This window comes from Metopolophium dirhodum, chromosome 4 (assembly GCF_019925205.1).
Source record: "Metopolophium dirhodum isolate CAU chromosome 4, ASM1992520v1, whole genome shotgun sequence".
NCBI classification, from domain to species: Eukaryota; Metazoa; Arthropoda; class Insecta; order Hemiptera; family Aphididae; genus Metopolophium; species Metopolophium dirhodum.
The window spans coordinates 38019810-38043512 of NC_083563.1; the positions used below are offsets into that span (position 1 = coordinate 38019810).

At 31.1% G+C, this 23703-nt stretch overlaps 3 protein-coding genes and 1 pseudogene across 3 annotated transcripts; 1 reads left to right on the top strand and 3 right to left on the bottom strand.

Moving 5' to 3' along the window:
- Positions 1 to 658: 658 nt before the first annotated feature.
- On the bottom strand, positions 659 to 22583 carry LOC132943638 (myrosinase 1-like; annotated as a pseudogene).
- Positions 5619 to 7799, top strand: LOC132943388 (uncharacterized). The gene is made up of 4 exons (XM_061012363.1): positions 5619 to 7166; positions 7228 to 7320; positions 7379 to 7432; positions 7502 to 7799. Exons 1-4 carry the CDS (start codon positions 6465 to 6467, stop codon positions 7781 to 7783), a joined length of 1131 nt encoding a protein of 376 aa, XP_060868346.1. The 5' UTR covers positions 5619 to 6464; the 3' UTR covers positions 7784 to 7799.
- On the bottom strand, positions 14691 to 15476 carry LOC132942650 (uncharacterized). The gene is made up of 3 exons (XM_061011218.1): positions 15461 to 15476; positions 14868 to 15384; positions 14691 to 14811 (listed from the first exon to the last, which is right to left on the bottom strand). The coding sequence occupies exons 1-3, from the start codon at positions 15474 to 15476 to the stop codon at positions 14691 to 14693; spliced, it is 654 nt and encodes a 217-aa protein (XP_060867201.1).
- LOC132942651 (uncharacterized) lies at positions 15620 to 17004 on the bottom strand. Its single transcript, XM_061011219.1, has 3 exons — positions 16125 to 17004; positions 15918 to 16050; positions 15620 to 15804 (listed from the first exon to the last, which is right to left on the bottom strand). The coding sequence occupies exons 1-3, from the start codon at positions 16410 to 16412 to the stop codon at positions 15620 to 15622; spliced, it is 606 nt and encodes a 201-aa protein (XP_060867202.1). The 5' UTR covers positions 16413 to 17004.
- Positions 22584 to 23703: the final 1120 nt, after the last annotated feature.

Sequence of the window (23703 nt, forward strand, 5' to 3'; positions counted from 1 at the left end):
AAAATATGAACTTATTGGATAGTAGTGTAAAGTTAGGCAAATTTAATATTATCAACAGTCTTCTAGAGAATAAAAACAAATAAAAACGTTTAACTTCATTAAAAATATATTTAAAAATACCCTTTTAACTTCTGCTATTATGTCTATTTGAAGAACATTTAAAATATTAATTGGAATAAAAAAAGGGGGAAACAAAATAAATTGTATTATTGGTAATACATTTGAAACAAAATAATTGAAAATGTAAAAATGTCTCAATCAAAAAGCTATAAATGGAATTCAACAATTATTTATTAGTTTCCATTTATTTATTTGGATTTGGCAGTATTTAGAGAAGGAATTTAAAAATGTAATTCTTATCATTTGGAAATCATACGATTTATACAATCTAATTTTAATTTCTGGTCCCACTGTGAGACATCGCGATAAATCTCGACCGGGACAAATATAAACTTATAATTTTTATTTCTGAAATTTTCTTTTATAATAATATATTATATAAAGATTAAAAGTAGAAAATATATTTCTGAATAAGAAATCTGCTTCAACTATCAAAGATAATAAATACATTTTTAATTAATTATTTTTCTTTATTAGATTACAATCACAGTATCACTTTTTAATTTTGTAATTAAGAATTATTGAAAAAAAAATATGGAAAAATGTAAGTATTTCATTTTAATATTATTTTGTTATTTCATTCAAATTTTTTATTTGTAATTTCTTTGTTCTGAACAACTGCTGAAAAAAGGGGAAACTATTTTTCTTTGAACGTGGTCTTGATTCATCATTAAAGTCTACTGCATAAATTCCAAACTTCTTCCTATAACAAAACATTGTATATTTAAGTATTTTGCATAGTAAGTCTGTATATCTATTTAAGCCTCAATTTCTAAAGTATACAAAAACATTATTTAGTTAAATGAAATAATTACCAATAACCAAATGCGAATTCGAGAGTATCTAAAAACGATCAAACACAGTAACTCAAAACATTTATGTTTTCATTCAGTGCTTCAAGTAATTTATTTAAAATACCCTGCAAAAAAATGTACAATTTTGTTGCATATCAGTTTATAAATTATAATTTAGACATTGGATAAACTATCTGTGATGACGTGATGTCCATATAAGCAAATCAAAAAAATTATTAATATTATTAATTCTACCTATCATCAGAAATTGTAAAAATATAATTTATATTAAATGTACTATAGTAGGTATACAACTTACAGTATGGTAAGCTTTTTTTTAACCCTTTCATCAATGTCATCTTCCTTGGCAAATCCGTTGTCTCCGATGAATATTTTTGGATTATTCATTGTTTCACTGATCATTTTGAGCAATTTAAAAATCCGTCGTAAACCTTGAGTTATATTAATCGAAAGTTTCAATGATTAATATTATTGATTAATTAGATATTCAAACAGAAACAATCAAACAAATATAATTATTTTACTTCAGTTTGTATGGTATAAATTCGATGAAATATCCTTGATCGATAAAATCAATTTGACAACCTGTTTCAAAGTTATCAGTAGGGAACGGACTTTAATGCCATGAAAAAAAAGAAAAATATCCTAAAAAAATACAATTTAATGCCAAATTAATTAGGATTTAGATAAATAGCTTATCTTATCTTTACCTAATTGTATGTAATATGTTGTAACTTGTATGTATGTATGTACCTTAGAGTCACGTGTCAACAATAATTTCGTCTGGATTCAGGGTTTATCTGATCGGTAAAAAGGTTTTTAGAATGAATCGTAACACATTATACAACTACATTGTAATCGAATTTTATCCATTCCTATATAAAAATTACTTAAAAACATAAAAATTTAAAAAAATTTAAAAAAATGCAAAATAAAAGTTACATTTTTTAATTCTTTGATGTATGGAATGAACTTTGTGCTTGGAAAGCAATGTTTTCGGACATTCAGGAAAAAATGCAATTTGCATTCAAATCCGTTCCCTAGTTATTAACAATGAATATTGTTAAAATATACATGATGGAATACATGTTGCTCGTCGATTAGTACATGATTTTAAGGATCTTAGAATATTTTTATAAGATCTATATTGTAAGTGTATTTATGTTTAATAAAAAATAATTTAGACGCATCATACATTCATACCTTTAATTAATTCTTGCTGTTTCTTTGTAAATTGTTCAACACGCTCGACCCGTATTTTTTCTCGTTAGTCCTATCAATAGTCTATAAAAATCCATCTTGTTATTGTCCCGTAGATAACACATGTGGTATCAAACCAAACTAAAAAATAGATTTGTTTAATTGTTAGAATATTAAAATGTCTGATGAATAATATTTATTGAATAATAAGTGATAATATTACTGTTGATATTCGTGCACATTCAGCAGCCTTTTGATGTTCCGGATTATTTGGATCTTTTGGGTAGAAATGGTTGGTCCTGATACAAATTACGTAGAAATTATCATAATTATTTTAGTTATTTATTAAAACGAAAATTGTGTGGTAGTGCATTATGAGTGAGTACGTTTTTAATATTTTTTCATGATAAAAATGTAGACAATTTATATTACCTATATTTTGTAGTTACCTATTATTATTTAATTAGATTGGTTATAAACACAAAATCATGGTTTACCTTGTTATTTTTCTCTGAACTCTTAATTGTATAATTTATAAGCCATTGCATGCGTAGTAAGACAGTGGTGTAGTACTTGATAATCTGAATATCAACTAAATAATGGTTCTTGGTAACCATATCCTTCAGCCGCTAAATGTATGTCTGCAGTTGTTCAGTATTTTACCTTATATAGGTTATCATTTATTGGTTAGTCAAACTTATATAATAGCTATACAATTTAATGTATACCAATATAAGATTATAACCTGCTTACTTACTCTATCTCCAAGATTCTCAAAGCAAATTCTCGAATAATTCTTCCGATTTTGATGAAAGCCATCCCCATTCCCCATATCATAGTGATACAACGATACCTAAATCAAAATTTTAAATTTTAATACATTGTACAACATATTGTTGAGTTAATGTGGGTAAAACAAACATTATTAAAAGGAACATTATTATTTTATTTAACCTTTCATTAATATTTACTATAATATTATTATATCATGATACTATAGAATTGTTCAAATACCATTAGTGTGATTCCATTTTCGATTAATTTGTCAATTAGATTATTATAATATGCTACTCCACTTTTTCCTGGTAAATGGTCATGAACCATCGGAATAATTCTAGTTGGACTCATGGAAAATCGATAAGCTTGTACCTGAAATTATATGTTAATACCTACATACTTGTTCAAAAGTAGCAGATACTATTGAAAATTAAAACTATTACATTTTTGTTGGAAACTGACACCCAATTCCTTATGAAGTTATACATCTATGTCCGTTTTGTGGTACGTATCCGCAGCTACATCACCGTTGAAATTAAAATGTGTACCGTCGTTAATTGCAGTTGATGGAAATTCATATACTCCCATTCCCTTGTATATGTCAGCTAATCTAGGTTTGACACCCTTCTTTATGTATTTTTTGATTACGGATGTTGGTAAGTCTATAAAAGTATCTGAACGACTTGTTTGCTTCATTGGAATGAAAATAATGGTCCCAGATCGATCCCGACTTATCTGCGAGATTAAAAATATTTCAGTCAACTTTTATAAATAATATTTATTACATGATACAAAATAAAGAATCTATGAATTACACTACACATAAGTGAAAAACTTATAATGGTAGAAGTATAAAATATTATTTAAAATGCATAATGTAGATTGTATAGATACTAATTGTTTTATTTTTTTTAATAATTTAAAATTTTAATTTATAAAGTACCCATAATATTATTATACTAAGACAAATATGAACCAGTTGGATAATTAAAAAAAATATTATTTATCAATTACCACATTTAAAATATTATAACAAGTATAAAACGCAAAAGATTTATCATCACAATTTTGCCAAAAAAAATGTACAAAACAAAAATATAATATAGAATCTCAAGTGAAGTATAATATTTAAGTATTTTATCATATAGCTTACATAATTGATGTATTATTGACTTAAACAACATTTATTAAATTAAGTACATTTTAGTGTACCGTCTACTGTATAGTATATAGTAATACGTTGTACAGAGTGTCTCGCTGTGTTTGTTCTTGTTCGTACCTACTCCTCACCCATGTATTATATATAGGTACTCCCTTCTACCAGCTTCCTTTGCTTAAGTTCCGCTACATAAGTTTACAACTTACATACATTAACGTTTTAATATTTAACAGGAATTAATAATTCAACTTAAAAAATATTTGCATTAATTAGCTCTGTAAATTTGGTATATTTGATTTTTGAGAAACACCAAATCAAACATTTTCTTTTTTTTTTTCAATCAAGGTTGGTAAATCCCAAAATACTCTAAATCATAATAATTGTATGTATACCTAGCTATCTTATACCATTAGTTTTAAAAAACTACAAAATCAAAGTTTATTCTGAAATAGTTTACCAACATTTTAGGTGGGTACTGTGAAAATTAAAAAAAAATGTTATTGATGAAACCAACATGGTGATGAGATTCGCCATTCGCAATGTTACGCAGATAGGTAGATTTTATATGTTATTAATATATTTTACTTTTTAATTTACTATATATTTATTTTTAGTACTATATATTATACTATAAGTACGCCTATTGTAGTATAATATTCAGTATCGACAATAATATGACAAAACATTATTAATTCGTCATAATTCATATTATTTAAAAACGATTCCCGTTACAATTATATATCAAATCGAATATTATTTATTTTATCATAATCAAAATTATACAAGAGTGGAACTAGAGTTGGTAATTTAGGAGCGTTCATATAATTTATCATGTATGTGTTATCGATGAATTATTATATATATATATATATCTAATTTCAGATAACATATTTTTGTTTTGAATGTTAATATAATTATTGGCAACATAACTAAAGAAATGATAAAATTTTAATTAGGTACGGACCATTATTATTAATTATTATATGTTCAGGTACCTATATAGGTATTTATCATGGTCGTGTTTGCAGACATTATAAGCATTAAGGTTGCTGACATTTATATAATTTCAAAATGTATGACATATTTACGGATATTTATTATTTTAATATGATTTAAATAGCATTTTATAATAATAAGTAGGCAAGTAGTATAATTATGTATGTTCTGATACCTACTCCCTACTCACTACTCCTTTCGCGTACGTGCGCGACCGTGCTCGACCATGCTCGGCAATGCTCGTCAGTGCCCTTCCCCTCCCATACATACCCCTACAATCCTATACCGTGAGTGATCATACTCTTAAGTAATTACTTGCCCTATTTAGCTTTAACCGCTCACGTGTGCGACATGAATTTCCCCCCACCACCTTCATATCTCATCACTCATCCCACCGCCCGCACCCTTATCCTCATCCCGCTGCTTGCGTACGTGCGTCCCCCCCCCCCCCCCCCCACCATCTTCATCTCACAACACTCATCCCACCGCCCGCACCCTTATCCTCATCCCGCTGCTTGCGTACGTGCGTTACTTATATTATTGTTATCACACGTTATCATATTTTATCACATGTTAACGTTTATTATCACTGATATCATATAATTTTCCGTTGTCGTGAAAAAAACTGCAAAATAACCGCCCGGGATTCGAACCCGGACCCACCAGCTCCAACGCGAATTAATTACCAATAGGCCACCCCGACCAATTGAGTACTAGATGTTATTTTTACCCATTTAACTTTATAAATAAATATAAAAATATTTAAACCGCAGTATACTGGTCATATTATAATATCATTAGGATACTTATAACTTGCAGCTGCGTACACAAATAATATCGATGAATACACCATATAGGAGACATTAAGTAGGCATTAGTGAATAACCGTTATTAAGTCTAATAATTGTCGCAGGTATTGACACGTCAATCAAATAAATACAACAATATATTGCCATTAGATAAAATGCCATTAGGATTATTCGATATTCGCACGACTCGTGTCGCCAGGATGTCGCATACATACTTTTAATAGCCACAATGGCATTTATATTGATTGACAATAAGAGACATTAAGTAGTTATTAGTGAAAAAACACATTAAAACCGATATTAGTACCTTCTGCCGGACGTAGTCTAATATCAATTAAGTATCAATACCCCTACTACCTATTCAAATTCGTCTTTATATATTCTGAAAGAGCCAACAGTTCTTCAGTACGTTAGTAACCGTTGTACACGTATACGCTCCGTCTCTAAAAAATTTAGTGAGTTTAAAATTTTTACAAGTGTTTAAACATTTTATTATTTTTCTCTTCGTTTTAAACCGTTGTACACGTATACGCTCCGTCTTCGAATATTTTCCAGTGTTTAGTTTTTAAATATTATTTCGTTTTAATCATGGCTGGTTCAATTGGAAACATGGCTGCCATATACAAAAAGAAGACGTTCGCGTACGTTCCTCCATCACCACCGGCTGACCTCATCGAAGCTACAAGCTACACACTGGATTTTGCGAGCCGTAAATTTATACTTGTCGGTATCGATCCGACAGAACAACTTCAAACAGTTGTTCTCTTATTAACATCATCACGTTATGTGAAAATAAGTATAGATTTTCTAAGACGGATATTCTCACTTATGGGTAACGTACTATCATTTATATTAAACATACCACAGTCCAATAAACGGATCATTTTTCTCGAAACCGATGCTTATAAAATATCAAGTATGGTGTATAACGGTTCAAACGTTCTGGTAATTGAATCCAAGACTGAAGATGGATGTAGAGTTTTATTAAGTCGTTCAGATTTAATAAAACTCCAGGAATTAGAATGGTGTATTACTGCTAGTATTAATGAAAAAGAAGAAAAAATAAAACCAGTAATTATCAAGCAAATTAGTGATTATTGCGAGTATTTGATGGAAAAATGCTTGCAACCGGATTCACCGCCCAACAATTTGAGGGAAATGGAAATTTTCATTCGGAACGTTGAAGTCATACAGAGTAAGAAGACACCTAACCTCGGTCAAATTAAAATGTTTGCGACTAAACAATTGGCCGAACTTTGTATGGCTCATCGGAAAGTACCTACAGAAGTGGTAATTTAAAAATATATTATTTCATATATAAAATATTAAATTACACTTATTTTTATTTTAGGTATATGATAAGAATTGCAAATCGCTGTCATCTTTATCACCCAGCAATGCTTGTGATGAAATTAATCCGTTGGAGGATAATGATTTAGTTGAGGTAATTCATAAATATAATATTATATACAAACATATATTTAATCAAGTTTTATTTTCAGTACGGGTATTCACCGATATCGCCAAACTATTCTCCAGGCAACAATATAGCTAAAGTAATTTATAAAATATCCACGTTATATACGCGTTCATCTCATATAATATTAATTATTAATTTTGTTTAGTCTATCGGTGAACGCGATGGATCTATCAACAGTCTACCGCCACATACATCCGATGAATATGAGTTAGATTCACAATACCCTCCATGGCATCACAACCCAGATCTATACCTACGCCAACAAGCTTTAGTAGTTGATGAGAATGATGGTCCAACGTCTTTCAACCTCTCACCATCATCCCCTCCAGCTCTTCTAGGATTCACGGGTCAAAAGTTGGCAAAAAAAAAAAAAACCATCTATGCGGAGCGTAAAACGCAAACTATTTTAATATTTGTACTAAATTGATGTGAAAATAAAAACAAGCGTGATACTTAAAACAAGTTTTTTTTATTAGATTAAGTTTTTACAATAAGGTTTACAATTTATATTTAAAACAAGATATTATTTACAAGGTATAAAAATAATTATAAGATATTTAAAAGGTATATAAATAATTATAAGATATTTAAAAGGTATATAAAAATAATTATAAGATATTTACAAGGTTTACAATTTTCTAACATCGCCACTAAACGGGTTGTAAGTTATAATCTGGTCATGTAGTATTAAACAATATGCTGCAGTTTTTTCTGGTATAACTGTATCCGTTTCAAATTCAATACGTAGATCTATGGTCGACGACTTCACATTATCATTCTGATACGACAAATCGACAACGATGATTGGCACATAGTTTTGAAAAATATGTTTTGATAACAACGGTTCACAATAATCTCTTTCGTAATACGATTTTTGAAAGTCTGTATAAGCTTTGTAGAGTATGCTGGTGGTATTATTTTTAAAATCAGCTCGAAAGTCTTCATATGGATACACTTCAGAGTTTAAGTGTACCTTAAGATTTTTCAGTTGACAATGATCAAACCGACCAGCATCGTTTTCGATATTGTTTTTTCTACTTGTTTGTAATCCAAACAAAACAAATCTTGGTTTTTCCAGTAAGCTGCTAGACTTAACAGTCCACGAATGAGAAGTGTTTCTAGGGAGCACTGGATACTCACATAGATCCCAGGTCCTGAACGCACATGACAGTGTCTTACGAGAATCTAATACTTTCAATAACTTTAATTTTTCTTTATCACTGACTTTGATAATAGGCATCTTCCATGTCACCTTAGTAAGTTCAATTGTAATTTTTTTATTTTTATCAACGGCTTCAGTTGCACCCGCACCAACAACGTGTATCGCATCAAGGTCGGTAGATGCGCGATTCAAAATCAGTTGCTGATTGCAATTGAGTAATATTTTCTTATAATCTTCGCAAAACCCGAATACATGTTTTAGAGGAATACATCCGGAAAATATATTATTGGTCATAAAATTTTTATTATCTTCACTATCCATCGCCGAGTCCCAAGCCGCATTCTCTAACGCATTCAAATCGTTTGGAGTATACGAGCAGTATGCTTTCAAACAAGAAGACACTCCAGGTGATTTCAATTTCTGTATTTCTATTCCGTTTATTTCATATCGCATCTCGGAGAATAAAAATGCCAATCCGTTATTCGAAAATCGAACTTCTCCAACTGCATCGGTAGGTTTATTTATTTTCCCCTCAATGTAAATATAACTCTCACAAGGCAAAGTGTAAGAATCCATGTTTTGAACATTAATTCTAATTTCTTCATTGTATGATAGAGCGGTGCTTGAATATGGTGTGAACGAATGGTAACTCTTTTGAGTTATTTTACATTCGTCGACATAGTCGGCTGTCACGTCTAAATATGAGTCATCCATCATTGTAAAGAATTAAGAAAATTTAAATTATTTTTCGTGAGCTTGGTCTTGGGTTTAGTTTTTTTCGTGGTCTTGGCTTTAGATGTTATCTTCTTAACGTCAGACGATGAACTGGCAGGTTTTTTGATTGCAATGGGTTTTATATTAAACTTGAGCGCCATATCCACGCGTTATTTGTAAACGAATTGTTATCGGTTCACCACGCAGATTAATCAGACAATCGTTCTGATCTTTTAGCACAATATTTACTTTAGTTATTGAAGTCGTGTTGAGACCATAAAAAACTGGATGTCTAGGTACCTCAACGATTTTATATCCCGCAGGTACAGTAGGATAAAGCTCGTGTATGATCTGGCTCGGCGCTCCGTCACAGAATGATCCGGTGATTAAATTACACTCTACTTTTATACAGTTTATTTTCATTATGTTGACAATATTTTCAGATTCATGAGTAGCACCAGTAGTGTATCGAACATGTCGAAAGCCTAGCAATTTCGCTATGCTATTCTCGACACCCAAGTCCACATCATGACTACACGATATCATACACTTTAATGTTCTGCTGTTTGCTTTTAATTCAAACATGCTGACATAGTCAGGCATCATTTTTTGTATTATAGACTCTAACTGATTCAATTCATACGTCCCCGTAGGTATAATTACGTACTCATTTTCATTGATCAAATTACGGAAGGCAATAGTATTGCAACCAGGTTCTATGTTTGGTATAGAATTATTTGTCTGTAAACTCAAAAGACATATCTGTGCAGTATTTTCTACTTCCAACGGTGGAAAGATCTCGCATGACAACTCACTAGAGTTTCCGTTTAACGTTAATGTGAACATGATAAAAACTTTAAACACAAGTGTCCACAGTTTGTAGTACTATATTTCTGCTCTCTGCTATAGTTGAAATGTATGTCACATCCGTGAAAATATTGTTGTACTTCTAATGGTGGAGGTAAATTCCCAAAACTGTCGTAATATTCGACTTTTTTTCCGATTTTTTTATACGCTACCCAATGCGTTCCTGTACCGTTTTCCGCATCCAAGTTAATAATCGCTGATTCTTGTCGTTTAGGACGTGTAGATAACCTATCTCTGGTAAACACGCCGATGAAATGAGGTATTTTCATTAAACGAGCGATTTTTATAAGTTCGAAATCGTACAACGCTCTACTGGGTAACGTAGATATTAGTTTTTTTTCGCTTTTACACCCCCACCACTTTTATATGGTGTTTCTATTTTGTATGAGTTGCCTTTATACGGTGTGAGATATAGTCCTTTGCCCAAATGGGATGGAGTGTTTCTATTAAATTCATTGGCCATTTTTACAACGTTGGCTACGCCACCAGTCAGGGCTCCCAGAGCTGACAACCCGGCAAAAATCGGAATGAGTGGCAAAACACCGCCTTTTTTCGGAATATTTATTGTTCGTGGGACTTTTGTCTTTTTAATTTTAAAAGTTTTCCGTGCGACGGCTACACATTTTTTAGTCAATTTCATCAAGTTTTTTTCACCAATATTTTTCTTTAAAACTTTCTTAGTCGCTTTAAGTGCCGCTTTAAACCCACAACCTCCACCTATTTTACGTTTAGTTTTCATGGCAGTAGTCACACCCCAAGCCACAGCTTTTTCTTTTAAACTCGAATCTTTTGACTTGAACCTATCCCAGGCTCGCTGCTCTAATATATAATCGGCTTTGTTACGATCTGCGATAGAGTTACTCTGATCGTACGCAATATCGTGGTCCCTACAAGCAGAGTCCAGAGGGTTTATACCTTTGTCACCACGAGCTAATCGTTTTTTTAAATTTGTTCCAGGTCCACAGTATTGATAACCTAAAATAAAAAATAGTTAGAAAATATAATATTATAAGGTTTATATATATAATACCAGGTACGTGAAGCTCGATTGGTAATTTGTTTATAAGCGTGTTGATAAGGCCAGCGCCTTTATTCTTGTTGCTTCTTCGAGCTAGTGACATTGTGTACTGATTGATTTATCATCGTTGCTCAGTTATTTATAATGAAGTTCATCAAACAAGAAATAAAACTGAAAGTTGAAAACGTGGACCCGCCTACATCGGATCAAAAACACAGACACGGAGCGCTTCTACCTAATACGATACGTGCGCTTATTGTCGGCCCATCTGGCTGCGGGAAAACGAATTTAATTTTCACTTTATTAACCAATATAAACGGAATACGATTTCATAACGTATACATATATTCAAAAACATTGGATCAACCCAAATATAAAATGCTAAGTGATATATTATCAGATACTGATGTTGGATTATTTACGTTCTATGAAAACGAGCAAGTTATTGAACCTGAGAAAGCTTTACCAAACTCCGTATTTATTTTCGACGATATTATTACTGAAAACCAAAAGATTGCAAGAACTTACTTCTCCAGAGGTCGTCATAATTTAGTTGATGTATTCTATCTGGCTCAGAGTTATTCGAAAGTCCCAAAACAACTTTTGCGCGATAACGCTAATTTTATTGTATTATTCAAACAAGATGAGACTAATTTAAAGCATGTATACAATGAACATTGCTCTGGTGATATGTCATACTCAGAGTTTAAAGACTTTTGCACTTCTTGTTGGCGTCTGGGGGGATTTGAGTTTATCGTGATAAACAAAGACTGTGAACGTGACAACGGTCGATATCGTCATGGATTTGACACATTCGTCGTTATATAAAGTGTTGTCATTGTGGAAATAATTCATTCACAGTCATGGCTGCCAATGGTGATGTACTCGGAGAACTGATTAAAGCCAAAGAAAATATCAAGCGCAAGTATACAGCATTAAAACAAGGAAAAACAGATATTCATTCACTAGTATCAGAAACATTAAGTCCGATTATCGAACCATTAGAAAAAATAAAACGTTTCGATACATCAAAATTTCAAGCTCCACCTACACAGCAAGACAATGATATTCAAGATTCTAAATATTTTGAAGCAGATAATTCGCTAGCATTTAACGACTGGTTAAAGTCTTACGATATAGACAAGACGTATGGACCTAAAATACAAAAAAATGGAAGTGTACACTTAGGTAAAAAAGAAATTAAACTCGTTGATAATACGTTAACTATTGAAGATACATCATATCCACTAACACAAGGACTTGGTAATTTAATATTTTCAAAATCTCCAAAATTGTACACCAAAAACGATTTAGAAACATACAAGTCTATATTAATTCAAACATCAGCGCATCTAAAAGCAGATGGGGAAACAATTAAAAGAGGTGGAAATAAATATCATGATATAATCCAAAATCTGTTTCCATCGGGCGCTGGACTGTCAGTTAAATTACAAAAACATAATTTAGTATACTGGAATGATCCTAACGAGCTAGTCGATCGATTGCGATTACTCTTAGCTTCTCAAGCTGCTGGTAATACAGGAGTTTCAAACGAAATACTCTCGATTTTCGAAGAATTGCGCGAAGCAGGGTTAATAAAACGTATTCCAAATGTCTAAACGTGATATAGCTTATGAACTCCACAAACCAGCTAGAAAAAATTATACAAGGCGTAGAGTCAATGTTTATGGCAAAAATGATCTATGGCAGGCCGACTTGGTCGAAATGATACCATATTCAAAACAAAATAAAGGCTATAAATATATTCTATGTGTCATTGATTGTTTTACAAAGTTTGCTTGGGCGATACCATTAAAGTCTAAAACTGCTAAAGAAGTTGCAAATGCAATGTCCAAAATTTTGCTTAAGCGCACACCAAAACTATTACAACTCGATAATGGTAAAGAATTTTATAACTCTACGTTCGACGCGTTGATGGGGGAGCACAACATACATAAATATTCGACTTATAGTACTATGAAAGCGTGTATAGTTGAGCGTTTTAACCGCACTTTGAAAGAAAAAATGTTTAGAGAGTTTACGGCACGTGGTTCTCACGAATGGGTTTCTATTTTACAATCATTGATTAAAGAGTACAACAACTCAAAACACAGGACCATAGGCATGACACCAATGCAAGCAGATGCTAATCCTACGTCAGTCAAAATTAAACAAAGACAAATTATTAATGGAAAAATTAAATTTAACATAGGCGATAACGTTCGTATAAGCACATATAAAGGCGTATTTGCAAAAGGCTATTTACCGAGTTGGTCTACAGAAATATTCAAAATCGTTAAAATAAATAAAACATTACCTACTACTTACCAGCTACAAGATTATACTGGAAAACCTATTGCAGGCTGTTTCTACTCTGAGGAAATTCAAAAAACCAATCACCCAAACGATTATTTAGTTGAAAAAATTATTCGTAGGAAGGGGGACAACATTTTTGTGAAATGGCTCGGATTCGATAATACACACAATAGTTGGATAAATACGACAGACATTAAAAAATAGTATCAGTCTAGCTACAGACATGAACGTGTTTGGTAGTACTCAGTCTGGTGAAACAAAAAAAAATATTTCAAATCTCGAACAAATTGTTAAATCGTATTCGAATAAACTCGATAAAATTGAGCATTTACTCGAAGAAAATCATAAATCCCTTCAAATTCAAGAAGAACAAGTAGAAGCGATACAATTGACATGTATACAAATAACTGAGCATATGACAAGAGGTGAAGTATCATTACAATCAATCAAAGAAAGTACAGAAGGGTTGAAAAAAATAATACCAGCTATACTCGATCGTCTTAATACTATTGAAACTTATTTTAAAGATAAGCCATAATGTCTTCGGCCATCTTGGACATGCAATGCGTACTTAACGCTAAAAATAAATATATGATTAAGGAAATGTCTATAGTAGACACAGAAACTTGGGCGACCCAACACTGGATTTTTAAACATTCAAAATCCATGGAGGATAACAAAAGTCGTAAAACCAACAAGTGGCTGGAACGTAACTATCATCAACTATCCTTGGAATATGGTGATGTCGAGTATGAAGAAGTCGGAAGAATATTGAATTCATTAAAATTCAGATGCATATACGTCAAAGGCGAACAGAAAAAACAAGTTCTTATGGAGTATATACCTCACGTCGCACTCATCAACATTGAAGACATAGGCTGCCCTCGCTTGGATCAAATATGCGATGATGAAACTCTTCCTTGTTGTATTTTTCATATGGAATTTAATCCTAAACAATGTACATTTTATAAAGTTTTTGCTATAAGAAAATGGTTTATAAATAATTCTTAAAATTATGAATGTATGTACATTTTATTTAATAAACATAATATTATATTTTAACATTGTTTTTTTTTTTTTTTTTTTACAAAGGTAACCTTACATTAATATATATATAAATTATTCGAGTGATATTTACAATAACAAAATATACATGGTATTTACAAATTAAAAAAAATATAACAAAACTAATCAGTTATTTATAAGTTAGTTGCAATAAAACTAAATGACAGAAAATATATACATTTAAAATCAAAATTAATTTACAATATGACGGAGAAGCTCTCTCATAAAATCTTTTTCCTCATCGTTCCATTTCAGTCCTCGATCATCTACCTCATCTTCAAGCTCTGACCATTCGTCCTCGGGTTCATCTTTCCTATAAAAAATATATATATATATATAAGTAAAAAAAAATTTTATTTTTAAATTTACTTTATTGAGTAATGTCCGTGAGCCAAGGTGTGGATTTTGTCTTCTAGGATAACTCTCTTATCATCATAGTTGTTGTAAGTTAGCTTTCTCGTATTTATCGTCATGAGCTGATGTTTAAAGGAGCGTATGGAGACATTTTCTGTATATTTATCGAGACTTTCATCACTGAACAAACACTTTACATGATCCGCAAGTGACATGTGGTTCTTAACCACATGCCTGCGGATACCCTTCGCCTTTATGTTTTCCCCTCCTACTCTGTCATCTTTATCTTTCTGCTCGTCCTCTTCCCCAGCATAAATATTATATGCATAGGACTTGGCTCTCAAGGCACAAAACTCCGTCATTATAGCACCCTTGGTCTCGTCGGAAAATAGACCTGGGATCTTTTTACGTTCGGCTATATAGCAAGGGTGATCTTTTGGTAAGTCAGATGTATCCATTCGATCTAACAAATTCGAGTTGATGGTTAAGTCTTCATAAAAATCTTTCGTGTTGATATGATACACTAGAGAATCTAAAATAATAATATATATATATATTAATATTACATTTATACAATATTCACAATGAATTTTTATATATTTATTTACCTGTATCTGTGTACATTAGTTTAATATTATCACCATAGTGTTTTTTCATAACGTTATAATGATAGTCGTACATCAGTGTTTTACTGATGTCTAATACTGAAAAACCTATAAAAATTAAAAAATATTAAAATAAATGTTTTTGAAAATGTAGAGTTAATATTAATTACCGATATAGATAGGTTTGCAGAATTCAATTATCTTATTTTCTAGTGATACAGCATTCAAATTTTCATTATATGATGTACTATGTTTAAACGTACACTTATTTATAAGCTTTTGTAAACGTCTGTCATTGGATACTAATTCCATTTGTATCCTTTTTCTCATACTCTCCATTGTCTTCCCTTTACGAACAGATAAATGTTTTAAAGTTAATAAAGTTTTAAAGCTATATAAACATATTTTTTTAAATTTTTTTTTATTTTTTTTATTTTTTTTATTTTTTTTGTTAACATACCAAATACAGCGTTATTCATGAGTTTAAAAAACTCCCTCTCGAAGTCATTCGTAGCGTTCTTTCGCATCTCAGTATTCAAATTGATATATTCGGCTAACCAAGGAGATTGATCGAATTGTACGACTCTATGTACCTATAGTATGATAATAGATAATAGATATGTTACAAATGTTAAATTAATAAAAAAATAAATAAATAAATATTTACTTTTTCCACTATCAACCCATTTGCTATAGCCTGTTGAAGATTACGGTAGTGTATTATATAGTTTGTCTTCCTCTCGAATGTCGCCATCAGTTTCTTTACCTTCGAGCCCGTAGGTATTCCGTTTTGAGGAAGGAATGGTAAGTCATTATGCTCGTCATGTAGGTGTTCAGGATATGACACATCTACCTCGTATATCCGACCTATGGGTGAAGTCTCATCCAAATCATCGAGTCCATCCAACTCTGGCTTGACCCATTTAAAATTTGCATAAGGCATATTTTGCGACATCGCCCAACCGTATAGGTTATTACCTAAAATAATACAAGTACAATATAATATCCTCGAGAAAAAAAAAATGTATACTTACAATCCTGATACACCAACCACGAATCTTCCTTCGAATCATCATAATCAGATACCTTATCGTTATTCGCTTTTGCATAACGCATACTTGCCTGCACCAGTCCACCTCGTATACCTATAAAAAAAAAAAAAAAAAAAAAAAAAAGTTATGTATTTATTTTAGTAATAATAAAATAAGTTTAATACCAACCATTTTCAAACATTAACATCATATCATAATCTGATAGCAGTTCCAGCTTCATTGAGGTGTATTTAAGCATACAGTCGAATGAAAACCCTGGAGCGGTGTAATAGTATGCAGGATCTAAGTTGTAGGCCTTCATACACACATCACGGAAATTTTCGAAAATGTCAGCCAGTAGCAGCACATCGATTTTCAAATACAAATCTGAATATTCACCAATCGTTTTGCACTCAAAATGTTCCCACACTTTCATCGCGTGCTCGTACTCTTTATCTTCAACCCCCGACTCGGTTAGGATACTATAGAATTCAGCTTTATCCGGTAACGCATTTTCATCAAGCTTACTCCACGCGTCTGTATACTCGTAAGGATATACACCCTTACGGGTTACAAGGTTCATATCATCAGTGGAGAAATGCTTCCCCGTCTCACGGAATTTAGAAAAGTCAGGAGTTAGCAAATTTTTAGCGAGTGTTGAAAGTTTCGAAGCCATAAATCTGCAGGTGTCTATAAATCTGATCGTAAAGGTGTTTGATACGTATTTGGAGAAGGAAATAAACTTCTCCTCGCTGCTGGGTATAACCGTGATCCTCTGCGTATCATATCCTAACTCTGTCACTATGAAATGAGCATCATAGTTTGATAGGTTATGTAGGAAACACGGTACAAATACAGGTGTTTGTAGTTTCTGGTTACACGTATTGCAAAGAGCCTGTCGATATTTTCCAGAAAGGTGACAGTGGTCAGCTGTTTTTCGATGTTGGATCTCATGAGGTGGTGTAAACTTTACACAACATAGGTTACAGTGTGTCGCCGCCTCGTGAACCACTCTGTCATGTGTACTCATATTTATCATTACGTTTGTTTTTAACAATTTCTCTATCTTTAACGATATTTCAGAAACCATTTCCACGAAACGTGCCGCAACATCCCTACGTTCCTCACTACCACGATAAATAATAGGTTTAGTCGGTATGTCGTAATCTTCGAGCAGACTTAATGGAACGTTATTGGAAGCCTTAACGAAAATACCGAAACTCATAGGCTCATGCTTATGAATTATGTCTGTGTTTTTCCCTTTCTTTTCACCATCAGCCTTCAATAGTAGCGCTTCGAAGTCAGCATATATAACGATGGGATGTCGTTCCGTGTTTCTCCACGCATCAAACTCTAGACAATCCCCTTCTGCCGGCATAACTGGTAATATTGGTTTATGTAAGCCACATATCAACTTATGCTGGTCTAACGCAGCCTGTCCACTCAATTGATATTTTCGAGGTATATTGTCAAAACTCGTAAAACATCGTTTACAGAATATGATACTTCCTGTATGTCTAGTTTTTTGAGCGCGAACGAGTCTTGAAAAATTAGATATATATACGTAATGTGTATTATCGTTTTCCGTCACTAATAATAGATCAAAGTGATCTCGCTTTTCATCCTCTACAACTCTGAGTGGGAAAACCTCATATGTTGGAAACTTTTTCGGTGGTTGGAATTGTTTTTCAATACCAAAAATATTGATGGAGACGAATGGATTATTTTTTTCAAATATTTTTATATCAGATAACGGTGTTGGAAATGAGATACAATCGAAATTATATTTCCCCTCGTGCTTGCGATAGTTTTCACCTATACGACATTTTGGTTGTTCTGTCACATGCTTGGCTAATATAGCCCACTTGAAGCATTGTTGATCTATATTTTGTGGGTTTATTGTACCTCTTTTTCTGTCGATACTATCTGGTAAGGATATATAAGATGAACCTGACATTGGTGTATATTTATACACCCCTAATAATAATCCATCTATAGCTTCTAGTGTGAATCCACTTCCTCTACCCGTATAAGTCTCTTCTTCTGTTAATAATTTTGTAAAAGATTCCTCAACAATAGCTGATATATCCGACTCTCTAAACAACTCGACTGCAGATGTTTTGAATGCGCGGTTTTCCGAGGAATTTTCCACACGCGGTCTATTATAAGTGGCTTCTAGTTTCAAATTAAATTTGATAGCGTTTTTCTTAACATGTGCTTTCAGTATATCGATTAGATCGGATTTCAATGAGTTTAGAAATATATTATAATTTTCAACTTTATCAATATTTTTAGCGTAATACCATACTATTTTACGGTTAGCTGAAGTTGAAATTTCTATAAGACCCGGGGATCTAACCAGTTCCATACGCACTTTTTTCGCCTTAACAGCTGAAGTAGAATTAGCGGTGGAAATGCGTTTACCATTGACTACAGTCGTATAAGAATCTTAAAAAAAAAAAAAAAAAAAATATATATGTATAAAACTATCGCTAAATAACAATCTATATACATTTTGAAAACTAATTAACTTATACTCTGTTCATGTTATTAAAATATAACTAAATCCTTAGGTTAATATTCAGTCTGTGATATTAAAAATAAAACTAACCTTGTAAAGTTTCATCCAAACCCACGTTTTCAAATTCCATAAGTACCTCCTTACACACATCATCATTGTTCAACATACTACATACATTTTGAATAGTTTGACACTGGTTTGATGGTTCTCCCTGTGTGTTTGATACCTTGGTTTGCGGAGTTGACTTTATAGTATATTTGCGAGGTGGATGATTGCGAGTTATATCTAATTATTAAAGATATTTTTGTTATACAATAATTTATTTTAATATAATAATATATATACAATATACATACTATGAACATTTTTGATATGTCTATTGAGATTTGATTTTTTATCGAATGATTTACTACATATAGTACACGGAAACCGTACACCATCGTGCTTCTTTTGGTGGGCAGTCAAATTGTCTTTTCGTGTAAAGGTTGATACACATTGATCGCATTTAAACATTATTAAATTTATAAAGTATAAATAAAATAAAGGAAAAATATTAAGTATATACACTTGATATAATAAACACTTAGAATAAACACTTTAAAAATTTTAAAACACTGTAAATTCTTTAAAGTCAGCGCGTGTAGGTGCGTGTACACTGGTTTAACGCAGTAGACGGACTAAAGAGAAGTGCCAGTTGTTTCAGCATAGTATAATAGCCGTGTGAATTGTTCCTTCTTCGATATGTTATTAGTGTATGAGAGATGGCTATTAAGAATTTCGATTCAAAATGGCTATTTAGAGTCGGCGACATCCTGGCGGCTGGCGATGACCAAGACAATAATTAGGCTATTAGGGTTAATGTATCTAATGGTAGGAAATATCTTCTATTCGATATTTGTATACTATAGGTATAATTATTTTATAATGTTCGGCGAGCGTGCGAACGGATGGCTCCTAATGACAATGCGCGCAGCTGTAAGCTATTAGCACCTATAAATGTTTCTTTTGCAGTTTTATGTAAAGCTATGGCGAGTATACAATATTATTCGGGAGTTATATTTTATTACAAAATATATCTTAGAAATAATTTTATAATGATAACACTGATATGATATACAAACACGTTCGCGGTAACTGATAACGTATATTTTATTACAAATAACATGATAAGTAATAGTGATACTAGTGATAACTGATAATGTATGATAACTGATTAAATTTATGTCGCACACGTATGCGGTTAAAGCTAAATAGGGCAAGTAATTACTTAAGAGTATGATCACTCACGGTATAGGATTGTAGGGGTATGTATGGGAGGGGAAGGGCACTGACGAGCATTGCCGAGCATGGTCGAGCACGGTCGCGCACGTACGCGAAAGGAGTAGTGAGTAGGGAGTAGGTATCAGAACATACATAATTATACTACTTAGGCATTATTTAAATAAGGTATATTATTATGTTGTTCACTTGATATACTATTGTAAATGAACTGAATGAATAACGTTTTAAATGTTGGATTAATATTTAAGTATTATTGTTTTTAAATTAATTATAGTTATTAATACCTATACATGTATGTTTATTATTATTTTATTTTATTAATGATGTAACACAAAAAAATAAAAATGTGTAACATTTAAACAGAAAATTATCAATGAAGTGCTTTGAAGAATCATAGCCTATTGTAAATTTTTTTTACAAATCACTGCATACGTGAAATTTTTTTTACAAATCACTGCATCGTGAAATGCTTGTGATGGGGACATTTACGTATTTTTATATTTTGGTTTTAATTACCATTGACTAGTAAAAAGTATAGCAAATAGGTAATTAGGTACGGATTTGAAATTTAAGATACGCAATCTAATCCACCAAATAGACAAGGGATTTAAGAAAAAATTATCGTATTTGATGTAATCATCATTAATGCCCTCTTTTAACATATTAAATTAATGATTGAAAGAAATTAATATATTATTATAATGATAAAAAAAAAGTGTACGAGTAAATTATCAAAACAATTTATATCAAGCTCAATTCACGTATTTTAAGTGTTGAAATGTATATAACTTTTAGAATTCTTGCCAACTGTACTGTTGTTATTACCTGTTGATGTATGTAACTACTTACAACAACTTTAATTATCTTTACAAATAATTGGATTCTTCTTCCTATTTTAAAATTATTTCTTCATTAATAGGTAGGTAATTGAATTCTAAAATTTTAGTATTTTAGAAATAAATAGAAGAATACATACTAGGTAAAATCTAAAATTAAATAAATATAATTTAATTTAAAAGTTTTTGAAAAGCTAAATCGATGCTCCCCGCCGATACAGAGGAAATCTCCGTGATATTAGGGAAGAGGTAAATTATATCCTATAACCCCTAGGATTTTTATACTAGGGACTAAACATATTTAAGAATAATATTATCCCCCAGTATGGGGTATGATTTGACTGGAACTGAAAGCTGATGTAACATATCATTAGCACCTCCCCCTACAAAAAATAATAATAAAAATTATTTTGCCGGAAGGAGTGATTTATGAATTTTGATATTGTTCCAAAAAATGTCTACAAATACTCCGTTAGTCATTTCTATAGTTGTTGATACAATTTCGAAGTTGATGAGACAATTATTAAAAAAGGAGGTGGTTCATACAACAAAAAACTACTCTCTTCACATTATAATTCTATATGAATTTTTAAGTTAAATACAAAAAACATTTAGGTACGAATGGATTAAAAAATTATTAATACGATTAAGAAATCAATACAGAAAATATTTAAAAATCTGTTTGACGTTGAATTCAAATTCTAATTTGTTAAAATTATATGATGTCCTCGCTCTACTCAATTATTGTTATTATTCATAATTTATTTTACGAATTTTAAACTGAGAGGCAGAAAAGTAAGAAATTACAGCTTAAAATAATTATACTTAATAATATATTTTATTATATTCAACATGAAAATTATATGATACACATATTTTAAATATTATACCTATTATAATAGGCAGTGTATACATTTTCACGAAGTACTAAAAATAATATTATTACATAGATACAATATGAAAACCTAATTTTTAAAATTAAAATTGTATATAATATATTATAGGTACCTCCTATATTTTTTATTCCATTATCTTGAACATTTTTATTTAAATGATTCATGGTTTTATTTTTTAACAAATAAAAATTATTATGAGTAAGTGCCAAAGACGACATTGATATTAATTTTAGAAAATTAACTATAGTAAAATTACCTATACTATTCTAGTAAAATATTTTAGGAAATACATAAATCTATCAATAGCCAAACTTACCTTAATCATTCCAAGCTTCTTCTACTTGATAAGACCCAGTCGCCGTCCCTAGTAGAAAATTGTCAGGAAATTGTTTAGTTGATACGAAACTGCTAAAATTTTTGTTGAACATACATACTATAGTTTTTAGTTTGAAAAAATATCTTGCGCTTCGTTTTAATATCTGCCATTTTAATAGAAGAGTTTAACAATAAGTTAAACTAGTCTTTGGATTTGTTTTAAATTATAAGGATTTAATTAATAGAAATCAGTAGGTACCTACATTTGAATGGATGGACGTTGAAAAATGTTCTGATTAAATATAGTCAAAAATACAATATAATATTATATATTCATAATTGCAAATAAAGATAAAATTAGTACGTTTTTGAATCACTAATTAAAAAAGGTTTTGATATATAGCATGTTCTTTAATTAATATTCAGATAAAATCAGTAGGTACCAATATTAATTAGGTTATTATGTATTAGGGTAACATGTTTTTAATATCTACCTATTTTAAATCGATAGTCTTACTATAATTAGGAATATCATACATCTATCAAACATAAGAATATGATAATTAGTTATTTAATATCGAGTATATTAAAAACTACTAAGATATTATGTAAACAAGAATAATATAATTTATTATGATTAATTGAATGAATTTAGGAGCTGCTCAACAGCAGTGAATGTTATTTAAATGTAAATATTACGATTTAAAATATAATACTTAATTAGGTTCAATATAATAATATTATACATAATATTTGTAGACCTTATACTTACTTACTTGATTTATTATATTATAAATACAGGTGACTTACTATTCATAATAATTAGAATGCAAACAGTTTAATTATTTTGATATTCGTATGAACGAAATGAACCGTGAATTTATAGCACAAATTCGTGTAGTAGCTTTAAAATATATAAGACCGCACAGACAATTATTTAATGTCAAACAAAATATATCCATTCTCCAATTTTTGTGGTAAGTGTGGTCGTGTACCGAAGTGTAAATATCTTATGATGAGCGATAGTACACAATAACGTTTAAGGGGATCGTAAACGGACAGTTTTTAAGGAGTTCAAAATAGGCAATTTTAAAATTGTGTGCATACTTGTAAATGTGTGCATAGTAAGTGATCATTATAGTGTGTTTGTATGTGTGTAAAAGAAATTGAGTAGCTTTCTCGCACGCGCACGTACATGCATAGGCTCGATTTAAAAAAAAACCCCAAGCTCCCCCCCCCCATTTGTGCTTATGCGTATAAGTCACCTCCACGGCATAATTTTATTGCGCCCGTGAATGATACACAATGTATTCTAATTTGTATGTACTTTTTATCAATCCTACCGATAGACCTGATAACGCGATAA